Consider the following 17,597-nt stretch of genomic DNA (forward strand, 5'->3'; position numbering starts at 1 on the left):
AAGCCAGGCATTTTTAACACCAACTTCAGCTGTAGCAGCATCGATCATTCAAAATACCGTAAATCTAACTTTATCAGAACCAGGCAAGCATTTTCTGTCTCAGTACATCCCCTTCATCCCTTCTCAATGGACCAATGTCTTTAACCCCTCAATGACTGAGCAGAAACAAGCACAGCAATAATGCACCCAGAATACTCCCACTGACCCACCCCCATGGCACGGTGTGGCTGGGAAAGGATTTCTCTGTCAGCTCCCCACGCACCCATAAATGTGACTTTCCTACAGCTGCACACTCTGCTGTAAACCCAAGCTCTGGTGCCCAGACACAGAGCAATGCAGAACTGCACAAACCCCCTTTGAGCTGTGTTCAGAACAGGAGCCTGCCAATGCTTAATGCATGTCTGTACCACATCATTTAAAACACATTAATGCATCCATACACTTTAAAATTGATTTTTCCATCCATGCCCACATACAAATCCTGTGAAGCCTGTTTAAAGAACCTAAAACTTTCAGTCACCAACAATTAGGTAAAATAAACTAATAACAGTGTCAAGAAAGAACATATATAGAGCAAAATTTTCCACCCATCAAAAGCAAAGAATATGGCACAAAACACATTTCAATGAGTGCAAAAGAGTATAAACCCCAGGAAATGCATCAAGCAAGCAAATGAACACACAAACAGCTCATTTATGCACACAAATTAATTACAGGGCCATAAAGCAAAGTGCTGCCTAGAGAGGAAGCAGGAGCAGCACTGCTCTGGTTCCCAGAGTTTTCTGAAGGAGGCACACAAAGGCAGAGTGACTAAGAGCAATCCACATTAAAGAGCACTTACTGCTATTTTCTGGAGAGTCGTTTTGACTGATGTCCATGTGTCCAGTCTTCTGTCCAGGATTAGGATAAATTTGGTGTCAGACTCATGCTGACTGCAAGATAAGAAAATACCAATAACCAGGTAACGTTCCAAGAAAAGTGACTCTGTTCACAAAAAAACCCAAAATCCAAGAACTCTGAATGCAAACCCCATTTTAGTATTTCTGAAATTCCCTTTGAAAAAAATTTCCCGAACGCCCAAACTCTTTCCAGTGGAGCTTAGCAACAGGACAAGGGGCAACAGGCACAAACTGAGCCCAGGGAATTCCATCTGAACATGAGGAAAAATCAGCACCATCCCTGCTAACCCCTGCGCTGGGCAAGGCAAACACGGGGGATTTCTCAGAGGCAGCACGAGGCAGACAACACTTGGAAACTCTCTACAGGAAAGGGACAAAGGCACTGGAAGGCAGCGCAGGAGCTTCATTCAGGGCACATCTTGCTGCTCTGCTCTGTGGCACTGCAGCCCTGACAGACCCGTTCCAGAGGAACTGGCAGTGGGGCTCAGAGGGAACAGGACTCCAATTCCCCCTGACTCACAACAGCAGCTGACTGAAGGCACCCTGTGCCACATCCTATGGATCTGCAGCCTCACACCCACAGTGCAAAGGTTTCACTTGAACTCATTCCGTGGCTTTGAAGTAGAAGAAAAGAGCGGAGAAAATGAGCATCAGATTTTACATATGGGCCACACACAGAACACATAAATAAAGTCTGAGCATGGTGAGTGACTTTTCAGCCTAAACCTTTATTTGCTTAGAATGGTTTGGGCAGTGTGACACAGCTCTGCAGGTTTCTGTCTGCTCTGCTCATCCCCACCACGGGCTAAGTGACCCAGGTGGGTGGGAGCAGGCCAGAGGATCCTTTCGTTTGAGGCAAAAATAAAACCCTTGGGTTTTTCAGCACACTCTAAAATTTCAAAAGCTATGTCTCTGAGCTATAAAGAATAATTCCCAATTTCCCTGGTGTTCCCTAAGGGCCTGTAAGTGAAAAAAAATAAACTGTGTTTACACAGAACTGCTGTAATCATAATAAAACCTGAATGCAACCCCCAGAATGCAGAAAAGGCAGCCAGGCTGTAGTGCAGTGCCAGTTAAAAGAGCTGAAGTCATTAACTCAGGACAAGGTTATGCTCAGGGAGCACCTCTGAGCATGTTAATGGAATTTTATCAGTTCCCTTACAGAAACAGAGGGAAGTTCCCAGCAGTCTGGCAGCCTTGACACCCACTGAGAGAAATCTGTCATTTACTCTAGGCCCGTGGAGAAAGTCTGGGACCATTTGCAACCCAGGCCTTGCAAGTTTATCCGATTTCCAGGCTGTGATGTACCTTTTAGAGCGACAATAAAAATAAATCAGTGCTTTCTACCAAGGCTCTGAGGGCTCTTTGTCTGCATCCAGCAGCGGGAAGATGCAGACAGATAACCTGGGCAAGGATTGCTTTTCTCTGGGTGCTTCTTGTCACTTTTGGATGCACCAGGCTGAAAATAAAGACCTGGGATGTTTTGCAGGACTTGAAATTGGACCCTGGAGGCTGCAGCTGTGAGATTGAGCACAGCCCTGAGAGGGTCCCTGGTGCTGGTGGGATCAGAGCACCAGGACCTGCCCAATGCTGAAATCCAGGGATATTTACAGGCACCAGCACCTCCACTGTGCCACTGCTCTGTGTCACAGCCCTCAGCACTCTGCACCTCACTCCAGCCTGCAGCAAACACCAGAGCCTGTCCAAACACCAAAGCCTGTCCAAACACCAAAGCCTGCAGCAAACACCAAAGCCTGTCCCAACACCAAAGCCTCTCCAATCACCAAAGCCTGTCCAAACACCAAAGCCTGTCCCAACACCAAAGCCTGTCCAAACACCAAAGCCTGCAGCAAACACCAAAGCCTGTCCCAACACCAAAGCCTCTCCAATCACCAAAGCCTGTCCAAACACCAAAGCCTGTCCAAACACCAAAGCCTCTCCAATCACCAAAGCCTGTCCAAACACCAAAGCCTGTCCCAACACCAAAGCCTCTCCAATCACCAAAGCCTCTCCAATCACCAAAGCCTCTCCAATCACCAAAGCCTGTCCAATCACCAAAGCCTCTCCAATCACCAACAAGCTGTGAGTCAGAGAGAACAGAACAGGACAGAAGAGGATGTGACATTTCAGCAGGAAGGGACCCACAGTGATAACCTGTCCAGGTGTCTGAGCAGGCTGACCAAAGCCAGGAGATGTGTTCAGGGCATTGTCCAAATGCCCCCTGAACCCTGACAGCCTGGGGAACCAATGGCATCTCCAGGGAAACTGTTCTGGTGTTTGACACCCCCTCAGCAATAAATGCTTCCCAATGCCTGCTCCAAACCTGCCCTGGCAGCTTTGCACCACTGGAGCTGGATGAGCACAGAACACAAAGTGGGCACCCATTGCTCCTTCTCCCTTCCAGCTCACGCACACAGGCACCTCCTGCAGCTGCCTCCTGCCTGCAGCAGTTCCCAGGAACACCCAAAATTCACTTGCCTGCAGAGCCACTTCCTCCTGGCTCTGCTGGGAATGCTCCTGCCCTGAGGAGCAGCCTCCAGCATCCAGCTCCTTTATCCAGCAGCCATTTCCAGGAGAAGGGTGCCCCGTGAATTCACCCAAAATACTCCAAACCATTCAGCCTGCCCGAACACCACAAAGCTGCCGGCCCTGAGGTGTTCCCAGGCTGCACAGGCAGGGCACCATCAGCTCCTTGGCAGGGGTGTGTGGTTTCCATCTGCCCTGCACAGCCAGGTAAGCAGGTGTGGGTGCACCCACCTCACCCTGATAGCTGGGGAAATGAAATACCACCTAACTGATACATGGGGAAATGAAATACCACCCAACCCTGATATTTGGGGAAATGAAACACCTCTGGCAGGGAAATATTTCCCTCTCTTAGGGGCTTTCTGGCCAAAGTCTGACTGCAACCCCACGACGTGATGCTGCTGGGGATGTGCACCCAGGGCTGGCACAGACCTGCCGCCCTCACCAGGTGATGCTGGCCTGGTCCCTGAGCCCTGCAGCCCCCAGGTGCTGGGCAGCACACGTTCCTGAGCTGGTCAGACACGGGGCAGGCTGCTGTGGGGGCAGGAGGAGCCGAGCAGGATGATCAAAGGGCTTTTACTGAAACATGCTGAACGTGTTTGAGTCACCAGCGAGCTCGCAGCTCTCATTAGTCTCTGGATTGAGTCTGACCCATTCCAGGGACAGCAGGAGTGCCCATCATGCTAATGCCAGGGTGGGATGAGGAGCCTTGGAGAGCCAGCCAGAGCTGGGAAGGGCAGATGCACACACCAGGGCTGCCTGCACAGGGTGAACACACCTGGCAAGGTCCTGGCTCCTGTTCCTGCTGGCCAGGAGCCCTTGAACCCTCAGAGTCCATCAAAAAGAGGGCAGAGGAGCCAGAGGCTCCTTTCTGGGTTTTGTTTTTTGAACAGAGGTGCCTGAACACTCCACACTTCTTGCAAAGCAGCTGCTGCTGGGAAGCTCCCATCCAGCTGCTGCCAGCCTGCTCTCCCTGCAGGACAGAATTTGCCAAAACAGGCATTATTGCAGAGAATGAAGGACTCCAGGTAACTGAGTCACCAGGCTGAGCAGCAGGAATGGGAGGGCCATTAATGCAGCCCACAGCCCTGTGTGGGGCACGGGCAGTGCCAGCAGCTCAGCCCTGGCACACGGGCAGGCAATGGGAGCTGCTGCTCCCTGCTGAGCCATCAGCTGCCACAGGGACCCCAAAGGCTTTGTTCTGCAATTAGTCTCTTCCTCTGGCTCCATTTCTCTTTTTCCACAGCAGTGACTCCCTATTTGTACACGCCAAAACATTATTTTGCAGTGCCATGCTATATTTAAGCGGTGACACACGCCAAAGCTTGAGGAAAGCTTGTTGCTAATTAGAAACTTAATCAAGTAAATGCGCGGTACATTCCAGCTGCCAGGTCACAGGGATGATGCCCACTCCTTCCCTGCAGCTCCTGGCACACACAACACCTGGACACTGTAAGGGCTGGCACCCCTGTCCTGCTCTGGGAGCTGAGGGAGCCCTCACCCACCTGGGGTACCTGCAGAGCCCTGCCCGAGGCAGGCAGGACCCCCCTGTGCCCACCAGGGCTGGCACTGCTCCTACCTGGGCACTGAGGTCGGGCAGGTGAGCACTCTGTGCCCACCCCAGGGGTGACACTGTTCATACCTGGGCACTGAGGTCAGGTAGCTGAGCACTCTGTACCCTGTACCCACCCAGGGCTGGCACTGCTCCTACCTGGGCACTGAGGTCGGGCAGGTGAGCACTCTGTGCCCACCCAGGGCTGGCACTGCTCCTACCTGGGCACTGAGGTCAGGTAGCTGAGCACTCTGTGCCCACCCAGGGCTGGCACTGCTCCTACCTGGGCACTGAGGTCAGGTAGCTGAGCACTCTGGCCACGCTCTCCTCGGGCACCTGGTTGAAGCCAGCGTTGTCGGGCAGGGTGATGATCCAGGCCTTGTCCTTGCCCCTTCCACCTGCAAACACACAGGGCTGGAGGCTGCCCTGGCACTGCTGAGGGGCACCAGCAGCTCAGGGCACTCACTGCCCCTGGCACAGGGCTTTCACAGCACCGGGGCAGCCAAACAAAGCCAAGTCTGCCTCTGAGCCCAACTCACAGGTGCTGGAACAAATGCATTCAGCACCAGCATTTCCTTCATTCTGAGTGTGCTTCACACAGCACAGCACAAGAAATCAGAAACACGAGGGCAAACACACACACTGCTCTGGAGCCTACAGAAATGCATTTCACAGCACAGGGCTGGTAATGCATGGGGCGCTGGCAGTCAGAATGCTTTACAGTGGCACGAGACAGAAACCCAATCTGCTGTTCCAAAGGCCCCCAGGATTTATTATTAACAGCATTTCTCGTGGCACTGGGTACCACCTGGTGGCTAACAGCCTGTGGGAAGCATCACTGACAAACAGCAAGAACTTTCTCTGGAGTATTTCACTACCACAGGGAAAAAGGGACCCTGAAGATGTTCTGTACTCACCAGACAGAAAGGCAAACTCCTTCATCAGATCATCACTGATGTCCTTTGCACAGATGGGTATTGCAGTTTCTGGAGAAAGGGAAAAGCAGCAATCAAAATAAAGCACAAACCCAAAGCAAACACATTTATCAACGAGTTAATCCAAAGGTGGAACTTCCCTAAACTACACATGAAATTGTGTAATAAAGGATATATAGACCTTAGAGATGTTATTTCTCATGTTTCTAATGACTGCAGCAGGGTGAAAGCCACAAATCAGCAGCAGATGCATTGCACCAAATGCACCGAGGGAGCACTGCCCTCCCCTCGGTACCCACCCCCAGTGCAATGTTGGCATTTTGCAGTCAGCAACGCCACTGCCTGCATCACCGAGCCCCCCGTGCCCCCAGCCCTGGCCAGGCATGGGCTGAGCCCCTGCTGGGAGCTGCTGCCCTGGGCCAGGCTGGGACAGCCCTTAATGCTGCACAAACAGCTCCTAAAGCGGGCGTTCACCTGGCACAGGGCCGTGGCAGAGGCTGCTGTCCCTATGCTCAGTTATTAGATTTCTTCCTAATTAAATCATGGCAGGGCTGTTGCAATGGCACACTGAGCACCAGCATCATTCAGAGGCAATGGAGCACAGCACAACAACACACACAAGCTCACCTCTCCCTGGGAGAAGGGAACAAAGCCCACACTGACCAAACCCCACAGGAGCCTACAGCTGGCAGACATTTGCCTGGATTATCTATACATGGAATGACAGCTAAAAACCAAATATCCTTGTTCCTGCAAATAAATGTTTTGAAGCACATCTATACAGATTAAAGTCCTTGGGCTTTCTGATAATCAAATTTTGAACACTGATTATTTCCCAGAGTTGGTCCTAGGGAATAATCTCTGGCTGTTTTAGATCAGACAGGCGGCATACTTCAGCACACTCCAGCATAATCAATATTTGTTCTATTTCCCTGTTCTCAAAAGCTTTCTGGTCACTTCTCCTTTACCTGCAGGGCTTCCAGGCCTGCCCTGGCTGTGGGTGCTGCAGCCCAGGTGTGTTTGGGGCTTTCTGTGCCTCCCAAATTCCCCAGGTGTGTTTGGGGCTTTCTGTGCCTCCCAAATTCCCCAGGTGTGTTTGGGGCTTTCTGTGCCTCCCAAATTCCCCAGGTGTGTTTGGGGCTTTCTGTGCCTCCCAAATTCCCCAGCCAGGGCTGCTCTCTGCCCTTCCAGCCACACACACTGCTGGGTTCCCTCCTGCAGATAAAAACGGGATTGTTGCTTGTTGAGCATGAAGCCTCAGCCCCACTGGCATCTACAGAAACATTCTTGATTTTAACAGGCCCTAGAATTGCTCTTGGTGAGGAAGAAGTTTGTCTTGCAAAGATATTTCAAATATTTGTCTCTCATTCAACCTCTTCACCCAGCTTGAGGACAAGCAGCAGCAAGAGATTTCTCCTCTATTTGCTGATTCCTTTTTTCGCCAGGTCAATGGTTTCTTACTGATAAAATTCACATTTAACAACTTAATGAGCTCCAACACACGTACCAGATGACACCAAACGTGCGTGCCATTGAAAGCACAGGACACAAGCCCACTCTGTGCCCATGTGTTTGTCACCAACCAGCGTGGGCTGCCTGGTCCCCAGGCCCCAAAGCCCCCCCTGGCTGCCCCCAGAGCCCCCCTGGCCTGGGCTGGGACCCCAGAGCAGCCCCAGGCTGGCAGCAAAGGAGGGCAGGGCTGGGCTGGGCTCTGCCCTGCTGTCACTGCTATCTGCACTGCAATGAGGCTGCTCAGGGAACAGGCTGCAGAAAGGGAGCCTTTAAAAACCTTTAAACCTTTAAAAACCATCATTCAAAGGTTTCACAAGGCACCGAGAGCCCTGAGAGCCCTGCCAAGGTGCAGGAGGGGTTTGTGCCCATCCTGTGGGACAGCCCAACAGGACACGGAGCAGGATGTGCCCAGGGCAAGGCCAGGCACAACAAGAGCCTGATTGTGACCAGAGCCACTCCTTGGGCAGCTCACCCACCCTGGCACCCGCCCTGTGCCAGCCACTGAGCCCAGCCTGAGGGCAAACACTGGGAACCAAGGGCTGGCACCAGCCCCGAGAGCACCCTGCTATCCCCGGCTGTCTGTCTGTCCAGCCAGGACAGGACACTCTGCTGTCAGTCTGTCCCGCCAGGACAGGACACTGCTGGGCTGCTGTCAGTCTGTCTGTCCTACCTGAACAGGATACTGCTGAGCTGCTGTCAGTCTGTCTGTCCCGCCAGGACAGGACACTCTGCTGTCTGTCTGTCCAGCCAGGACAGGACACTGCTGGGCTGCTGTCAGTCTGTCTGTCCTGCTCAGAACAGGACACTCTGCTGTCAGTCTGTCTGTCCTGGCCAGCACAGGACACTCTGCTGTCAGTCTGTCCAGCCAGGACAGGACACTCTGCTGTCAGTCTGTCTGTCCTACCTGAACAGGACACTCTGCTGTCAGTCTGTCCTGGCCAGCACAGGACACTCTCCCTGCTGTCTGTGTGTCCTGCTCAGAACAGGATACTGCTGGGCTGCTGTCAGTCAGTCTGTCCTACCCAGCACAGGACACTCTGCTGTCAGTCTGTCCAGCCAGCACAGGACACTCTGCTGTCAGTCTGTCCAGCCAGCACAGGACACTCTGCTGTCAGTCTGTCTGTCCTGGCCAGCACAGGACACTGTGCTGTCAGTCTGTCTGTCCTGCTCAGAATAGGACACTCTGCTGTCAGTCTGTCTGTCCTACCTGAACAGGACACTGCTGGGCTGCTGTCAGTCTGTCTGTCCTACCTGAACAGGACACTCTGCTGTCAGTCTGTCTGTCCTGCTCAGAACAGGACACTCTGCTGTCAGTCTGTCCTGGCCAGCACAGGACACTCTCCCTGGCACAGGCAGAGCAGGCGCTCACACAGCCCTGGGAGGGGCTGGCACACACAGGTGGCACGAGGCTGCTGAGATGGACACAGCCCAGGGCACGTGTGGCACACAGCAGCTCCCTGTGCTCCTGCACGCAGCCTGCTCTGCCCACAAGGAGACTCGGGAACCTGCTCTGGGCACAGCCAAGGTCCTAGGGCTGCTTCCTGCAGGTGAGAGCCAACTCTTGGGTAGCCAGGAGCAAACTGGCTTCAGGTGCCCACCTGGGACAGAACAGGCAGTGCCAGCAGGGCTGGCAAAGGGCCATGGGCACCCTGATGCCAAGGGCAGGGAGGACCCTGCAGCCCCAAGCCACCAGCTGCTGCAGGTGCCCATGGTGTGTGAGACTGGCTAAACCCTGCTGAACACCCTGCTGCAGGTGCCTATGGTTGTGTCAGACTGGCACCCAGGGCAGTGCTGAACCCCCTGCCGCAGGTGCCCATGGCTGTGTGTGTGACACTGGCACCCAGGGCAGTGATAAATACCTGCTGAACCCTGCTGCAGGTGCTGGTCCAACCTGGGCACGGGGCAGAGCCATGGAATTCCCTGGGATTCCAGCCGGTGTGCCATTCCCTGTGCCAAGTGGGGACACAAAAGCCACACTACAATATTTATGGCAGAAAGCCTGGACGCCTGTGAGTGCTGCGAGGGCCTTGGTCCCCACTGGGGACAGCTCCCTCCTGTCTGTGGCCAGGGGCTCACCTGCCCATCCCCTGCCCATCCCCAGCCTGCAGGCACTGCTGCCTGCCCACAGCCAGCCCACAGCAGCTCTCCTCCCAGGGAAAGGCCAGCAATGAGCTTTACAAATGGCTGTCCTATGGGAGATGTGATGGGCTGATCCTGAGGGGGATGGCCCCTGCAAGGCCTGGAGTCCTGCACATCAAATCCCACCACATTAGTCCATCCCTAGGAGTGATGGCCTGGTCACCTCACCAGGCTCAAGCACTCCCTAAATTATCTCTTCTCAGACTGGGGGGATTTTTAAAGAACAGCTCACTCTGTTTCCAAGCTCCTTCTCTCCCTTGTCCCCAAGCACCTGCTCCAACACAGCGTGGGCAGCAGCAGCAGATGGTTCCATCTTCTGACCCAGGGCTGAGCCTCTCCTGTGAGCCCTTTTGGGGCTCGTGTGCCTGAGAGCTTCAGAGCAGACACAGCCCCACTCCCAGCCCAGGCTGTGCTCCCCAAGAACCACACAGCCAAAAAGGGAGAGCTCCTGAAAAACCACAACCACCTTTCCAAAAGGCTTCGATTTAGACGTGCTGGGGATAAGAGGAAAAAGGCAAAAAAAAAGGTGCTGGGAAAGGAAAAGAAGACAAGAAATAGAAAATGTTAACTGGGTGCAATTGAGGTTTGAGGAACATCACCCAGGCAGTGCGAGTGACCCAAGGAAGAGTGTCCCCATGGGACAGCCCAATGCCACCCTCCAGCAGGAGCCTGTGCCCAAAGAGGGTGGCACCACCACACCCAGTGTGCACTGAGCCATGCAGGAGGAGGAGGAGGAGGAGGAGGAGGAGGAGGAGGAGGAGGAAGAGGAGGAGGAGGACGAGGAGGACAAGGAGGAAGATGAGGAAGAGGAGGAAGGGGAGGAAGGGGATGAGGAGGACGAGGAAGAGGAGGAAGATGAGGAAGGGGAGGGAGTTCAGGGGAGGTTAGAAGATCCCCTCTGCTGGAGACCATGGAGTTTTGAGGCCTGGGGGTGGTGGGGAGGGAATCTCTTGCAATTTATATTTAGCAGCTGAGAAACCGGGGAAGCTTTGCTAAGAAAAGGTGAAGCGAAAGCAAATTAGGCAGCACCAGGGCTGAGCTGTTGCCTCCTGCTATGCTGTGATGCTTCCATGGCCAATCAGAGAAACCCCGCTCTGATATCACACCAAAGGAAGCACAAATTGGGAAGATAAAAGCCAGCTCCATCATACATGAATTCACGTCAGCTGCGAGAAATGCAATAAAAGGTTCCCAACACCCCCTCTTTTGGATTCAGCCTCAGTGTGGGAGCTGAGAAAATCTAGTTTCCTGCATTTCTAACATGTAACAGCCCCAATGTACTTTGGTTTTCTCCTTTTTCCAGTTCCAGTCACTCCTCCCTCACCAAAGAGAGCATCCCTGTGTTTGCCATCAGCAGCAGGGCTGCCCTGCCAGCTGTGCAGGCAGAGGCACATTCAGCAGTGCCAGCAGCACACACCTTCCCAGCGCACACAACCAGCCCCCAGACCAGAGCCACGCAGCACAAAACACTCCAAAACCCAATAAAAATGTACAGACATCAGTAACCTCCCCATCGTCATTGAGCACCATGCAAACGCTGATTTTTCAGAGAAATTCCAGCACAAAGTAACTCCTGGGAGATATTTCAGCAGTAAATCCTGGGCCCCACTGGCTGCCTGGAGAAGCTGAAGTTCACTGAGGACACTGGAACAATTTCTTTCACAGCTGACACAGCCAGGAAACTAAACCATGCAGCCAGGTTCCCCCAATGGCATCACATGGAAACTCTACTGTAGAGCAAGGGAAAATAAACACAAATTTTCCTGAAGTGAAAGTGGAAATGCCCAACTCTGGCATTCTCTCACTAAGAAAAAGCACATTTGCAGATGCAGCTGATCTGTTCCTGTGCAATGGAAAGGGAGGTGGGGAGGGCACTGCTGGTGCTTGCTGCTGTGCCAGCCCTGTCTGCCCTGACAGACACCCCAGAGCAGCAGGATAACCGCGCTGGGCGAGGGAACAGCTCTGCCCAGGGCATCCTGACCCACCCCTGCCCTAAAACCAACCCAGCACGGCCTGGGAGCAAAAAGGGATGCAGACAACAAGGCAGCACTGCCCCCAGCACTCCTCACCCTGCCTCCCCTGGCACTGCCCCAGCGTGAGGGAGGCTGGCACAGAGCAGGCTGAGCAGGGCCCTGTGCCCAGCACACGTCCCCAGAGCCCCTGTCACAGCGACACGGGGCTGGCCTGTGCCTCGTTTGGGGCTGGCTTGGGGCTCCAGGACTCCCCTGCAAGCCCCACCTGCCCAAACCAGCACTAACAGAGGCTCTCACAACCAGGGCAGCGTCCCAGCTCTGACCCCCGTCCCGGCACTCGGTGTCTCGAGCACCCTCTCGTTCAGTGGCAAACAGAGCTCTTTGGGGAACTCTTTCTTTCCCCCACCGTGTTTTACACCTCAGTTGCTCCCTCCCACGCAGCCCTGCTGTCGCTTCACTTTTGTCCTGGTACGTGAATGATAACCATTAAAGTGGTTGTAGCAATGTGCAGTGGGGACAGGAAGCACATCCCACGTACTACTGGGTGCTCCAGACTCCTCCTGCTCGTGGGCCACCCGAGGGCCTGGGTGGTGCCAGCCCAGGGCTGCCGGGGCTCTGCCATGCTCTGGGGGAGCCCGAGACATCCTAGAGATGGGAATGGCCACAAAGGGCTTGGGACTTTCACTGGCTTCTATCCAAGGCAGGTATGGGTGAATCACCTTCTACTAAAAACAGCCAACAGGTTTCCAGAACTGCTGCATGCAGGGAAATGGTTAAAACACGGTCCCAGATCAGCCTGAACGCCCAGAAATTGGCAATAAGGGAAAAAAGCTTCTGATTTATTTTTAATCTCATGATTTGGAGAGCCTTACTCAACTTTGTCTCTTTGTCAACGTTTTATTTTCAGAACCTGCGTGGATGCCAAATCATGGGTCCGGATCCTGCAGCTATAACCACACAAGTGTGCCTTTGTGGGGGTATTTTGGCTCTGTATGACCATTTCACAAAGGTCATCTGCCAGAAGCTGGTTGGGAGGGAGGGCCCATGCTCAGAAGAAACCCACGGCCTGCTTTCACCTGGTTCTCAGTGCACAGCTCACAGCAAACGGGCACCACTGTGTGCCCACGGCCGTGGCACCAGCTCCTGCTGCAGCAGCACATGGGGCTGTTCCATGCCACAGCAGCACAGGGAGCATTTAACCACATCCATGCTGTTCCATGCCACAGCAGCACAGGGAGCATTTAACCACATCCATGCTGTTCTGTTCCATGCCACAGCAGCACAGGGAGCATTTAACCACATCCATGCTGTTCCACACCACAGCAGCACAGGGAGCATTTAACCACATCCATGCTGTTCCATGCCACAGCAGCACAGGGAGCATTTAACCACATCCATGCTGTTCTGTTCCATGCCACAGCAGCACGAGGAGCATTTAACCACATCCATGCTGTTCCACACCAACAGCAGCACAGGGAGCATTTAACCACATCCATGCTGTTCTGTGCCACAGCAGCACAGGGAGCATTTAACCACATCCATGCTGTTCTGTGCCACAGCAGCACAGGGAGCATTTAACCACATCCATGCTGTTCCACACCAACAGCAGCATGAGGAGCATTTAACCACATCCATGCTGTTCCATGCCACAGCAGCACGAGGAGCATTTAACCACATCCATGCTGTTCCACGCCACAGCAGCACAGGGAGCATTTAACCACATCCATTCCAGCAGCCCCCTTTGCTAACTGACCGTGACACCCCTGCCCACAGCACCTGCCCCATTTCAGGGTGCAGGGAGAGAAACAGGGCAGGTGGGCAGGGCAGGCAGAGCTGCAGGTGCTGTGGCACCACCTCAGAGGGGCACGGACACAGCAGCTCTGGGAAGCAGGTGGCACCTTGGTAGAGCCCTCACCTGTGACCCACCCCTGACAGATTCCTCCTGCACCCCAGCTGTGCCTTGCAAAGATGGCAAGAAGGCTGGCACTAGACAGGGAGCCTTTTTAGGGTCAGCGTGTCTTTTCTGTAATCAGCACAGCTGCAAGCACTCCACCAGCTGCAAACAGGAGTGATGGCTCTGCCTGCTGCCACTCCTGCCAAGGTGGGCATCCTCCAGTGAGCCTGGAGCCACCCGAGGGGGCCCTTCCCCTCCTGGTTTGGGAAAGACCTCACTGCAAAAACACCTGTAACTCCCCTCACTGCAAGAACACCTGTAACTCCCCTCACTGCAAAAACACCTGTAACTCCCCTCATTGCAAGAACACCTGTAACTCCCGTCATTGCAAGAACACCTGTAACTCCTCTCACTGCAAGAACACCTGTAACTCCCCTCACTGCAAAAACACCTGTAACTCCCCTCACTGCAAAAACACCTGTAACTCCCCTCACTGCAAAAACACCTGTAACTCCTCTCACTGCAAGAACACCTGTAACTCCCCTCATTGCAAGAACACCTGTAACTCCCCTCATGCAAGAACACCTGTAACTCCCCTCACTGCAAGAACACCTGTAACTCCCCTCACTGCAAGAACACCTGTTACTCCCCTCGGGAAAACTGGAAAATAATGAAAAAGTGAGGGCTCCACACAACTTCTGAGCAGATCACCGTCCACCAAAGGAAACATCACTGAGGAAGCCAGGGCCCGAGATAAGGGATCAGACTGCATCTGCTTCTCACGTTCAGGGTGTGCGGGCACAGCAGCCGAGCTGCTTCGGTACAACGCTGCACTCCCGACACAGCCGGGCGTTCGGGGCTGCTCGGGACACGGGAGGGGATGAGGTGTCTCACGGAGGAGCACAGCTCCCACACATCTATCTGCTGCTTCCCACCCGGAACGGGCAGCCACGGCCAGAGCTGAGCTACGGCTTCCAGGGAGGAGTTCTTCAGGTGCGGCCGCGGGAGCGGCGCCGGGGCTCGCACTGGGGAACATCCATCCTCCTGCCCCGGCAGCGCCTGCCGCCGGTACCGGGCACACCGGGCACCCGGGGCATTCCGGACACTCCGGACACTCCGGGCACCCCGGGCACACCGGGCACCCCGGACACCCGGGGCATTCCGGACACTCCGGGCACCCCGGGCACGCAGTCGGGCACCCCGGGCACACCGGACACCCCGGCCCCGCACTCGGTGACACCGGGGCCGCCGGCAGCGCGGGGACAAGGCTGTGCTGAGCCCCCGGGGCCGCTCGCACGCCTCCATGAACGAGTAACAGAGCGGCAGCCGAACCCTCGGCCAGCCGCGAGAGACGGACCGGCCGGGCTGCCGGGCAGCGGCAGCGGCAGCGGGGAGGGAAGGGGCGGCGGGGCCGGGCAGGGACGGGCAGCCCCGGCACAGGGCCCGCGCCGCCGCCGCCCAGGGGCCCGGGAGCGCCGCCGTCCCCCCGCCGCCCGCACTCGGCGAGCCCGCGGCCCGGCCGCCCGCACTCACCGGCGGCGGCGGCCTCCAGCAGCGCGGCGGCGCGGAGCAGGCGGTAGTAGCGCTCCATGTCCCCCGCCGAGGTGCCGCCCGCCGGGGGCCCGCCCGGGGCCGGGGCCGGGGCCAGCGCCATGCCGCGGGCAGCGCTCCCCGCCCGCAGCGCCCGCTCCGCGCCCCGGGCCCGACGGGCGGGGCCGCCGCCTCTGCCCGCCCCGGCACCGCCCCGGCACCGCCCCGGGACCGCCCAGGTCCGGTACTGGCACCGCCCCCGACCAGGTCCGGTACTGGCACCGCCCCCGCCCAGGTCCGGTACTGGCACCGCCCCCGCCCTGGGACCGGTACTGGCACCGCCTCTGCCCTGGGACCGCCCCCGCCTCGGTCCGGTACTAACATCACCCCGGTACCGGCACCGGCACCGCCTCTGCCCGCCCCTGGCACCGCCCCGGTACCGGCCCCGCCCCGCCTCCGCTGCCCCCGGTACCGCTGCCGGTACCGGCACCGCCTTCGCCCTGGTACCGGCACTGGCACCGCCCCGGTCCGGTACCGGCACCGCCGCCCCCTGGCATTTCTTTCACTTTTTTTTTAGCTCCTTCCCCCGTTTTTTTCCTTCCTGGTTTGTTTGTTTATTTGTTTGTTTGTTTCCTTTTTTTCTGCTTTTTTTTCCCCCTCTTCCCCCCTTTCCTCTTCCCCCCCCCCTTTTTTTACTCTTGATTCCTTTTTCTCTTTTTCCTTTCACCCTTTTTTCCTAATTTTTTTAGTTTAGACTCCCCTTTCTCCTCCCTTTCCCCCTCTTTTTTCCCTTTTTCTTTTCCCCCTTGCCCCTTTTTTCCATTCCTCTATTTTTTGTCTTTTGCCCCCTCTTTTTAGTCTTTTTTCCAGTATTTCTTTCTGTTCCCTCTTTTGCTTTTTCCTTCCTCTCCCCCTTTTTCCTTCCTCTCCCTTTTCCCCTTCCTTTCCCTCCCCTTTTATTCTTTTTTTTCTCTTTCATTTACCACTATACCCAGTGCCCCCCAGCACACCACCCTGCAGCTGGATTTACTCCCTGCCTTAGTGCCTACAGCACTTCTGTAGGGAAAAAAACCAAAAAAACCAAAAAAAAGCATTTCCATCCTCTGCAAGCAGCATTCTAGCAAATTCCTGGAACGATTTATGAGCAGTACATTAAACTGTGCTACAGCCAGTGCTGGCCAGAGCTCCCAGAGCACTGGGCTGACCCATCCGTCTCACTTTTCCTGATGCTGAGGCTCCAACAATGCCAGCTCATTCTCTCAGGAGCCTGAGCCGCCCAGGGAGGCAGCATGGAGAAGTAGATGCTCCTGTTTTTCCAAAACAACCTTTTAATTATGCTCTTTGCTATAATAGCAGCCTTTTCCCAACACTTCAGCAGTCAGGGCTATTAATTAAAGAGCTGTGGTCTAACAGTGGTAATATAAACCCCAGCATCTTTTGGTAGGCCCTTCTTACCCTGATACTGAATTTTTCAAGGAAAAACGACGCAATCAGCCAGTGCTCCTCACGGGTGACACAGCAGGTTCTCACTACCGAACAGTTTGGAAAGATGATTTTCTGTCTGACCATAAAGCACTCCTTGTGTGACAGGGACAGTTCCTGTGCAGGTACTGATGAGAAAATCAGTCTGATACACAAGGCTACAAGGCAAGAAAGAGCCTTGCCACATTCCTGCCGTGTTCTTATCACAGGAACGCTGGCTGTCCCGAACCGCCCGGCCCAGGGAGAACGGGACCCTGAGAGCCCCTGCTCTGCCCCAGCTCTGTGCAGGGGGTGCTCAGCTGGAGCCGGGACCCATCCCCACACACCCGCTGTCCGACACGGGGTTTGGGGAGAACGGAGCCACCGCGGGGGAGAGGCAGCTGTCAGCGCCAAGGTTTCACAATCCATCCATTTCTTGCTCTCTGCATGGAGGCAAAGCCATGCAGACAGGATCTGGGTGAGGTCTCTGCAGCCCAGCCCCTGCTCCAGCCCCAGGTGGGCTGGGCTGGCCCCAGTGCAGGCAGCAGGATCCTGCACAGCCACAGCTGCAGTGCTGCAGGAACCCTGCACAGCCACAGCTGCACTGCTGCAGGAACACTGCACACACAGACAGAGCTGCACTGCTGCAGGAACCTGCACAGCCACAGCTGCACTGCTGCAGGAACCTGCACAGCCAGAGCTGCAGTGCTGCAGGAACCCTGCACAGCCACACAGAGCTGCACTGCTGCAGGAACCTGCACAGCCACAGCTGCACTGCTGCAGGAACCTGCACAGCCACACAGAGCTGCACTGCTGCAGGAACACTGCACACACAGACAGAGCTGCACTGCTGCAGGAACCCTGCACAGCCAGAGCTGCACTGCTGCAGGAACGCTGCACAGCCACAGCTGCACTGCTGCAGGAACCCTGCACACACAGTCAGAGCTGCACTGCTGCAGGAACCCTGCACAGCCAGAGCTGCACTGCTGCAGGAACACTGCACAGCCACAGCTGCACTGCTGCAGGAACACTGCACAGCCAGACAGAGCTGCACTGCTGCAGGAACCTGCACAGCCACAGCTGCACTGCTGCAGGCAGCAGGAACCCTGCACAGGCAGCCTTGGCCAGCTCACAGCTGGAAAAGCTGGGCTAGCTCAGGCTGGAGGGCAATTGTTC

The 17,597-nt window shown here is 55.5% G+C and overlaps 1 protein-coding gene across 4 annotated transcripts in view; it reads right to left on the bottom strand.

Annotated features, from left to right (window-relative positions):
* MCF2 (MCF.2 cell line derived transforming sequence) overlaps nt 1–15,058 on the bottom strand; it is a 50,157-nt gene extending 35,099 nt beyond the window's left edge. For 2 of the 4 annotated variants that reach the window (XM_058032462.1, XM_058032460.1), the window contains exons 1-4: nt 14,964–15,057; nt 5,895–5,963; nt 5,261–5,375; nt 842–932 (exon numbers count right to left, since the gene is read on the bottom strand). In XM_058032462.1, coding sequence (XP_057888445.1) covers nt 842–932; nt 5,261–5,375; nt 5,895–5,963; nt 14,964–15,021 — 333 coding nt within the window. In that variant the 5' untranslated portion in view covers nt 15,022–15,057. Of the gene's footprint in view, nt 1–841; nt 933–5,260; nt 5,376–5,894; nt 5,964–14,963 lie in introns of all 4 variants that reach the window. The other 2 variants (XM_058032459.1, XM_058032461.1) reach the window with 2 other exon arrangements.
* Between the last annotated feature and the right edge of the window lie 2,539 nt (nt 15,059–17,597).

This window comes from Melospiza georgiana, chromosome 12 (assembly GCF_028018845.1).
Source record: "Melospiza georgiana isolate bMelGeo1 chromosome 12, bMelGeo1.pri, whole genome shotgun sequence".
In the NCBI taxonomy this organism is placed as follows: domain Eukaryota; kingdom Metazoa; phylum Chordata; class Aves; order Passeriformes; family Passerellidae; genus Melospiza; species Melospiza georgiana.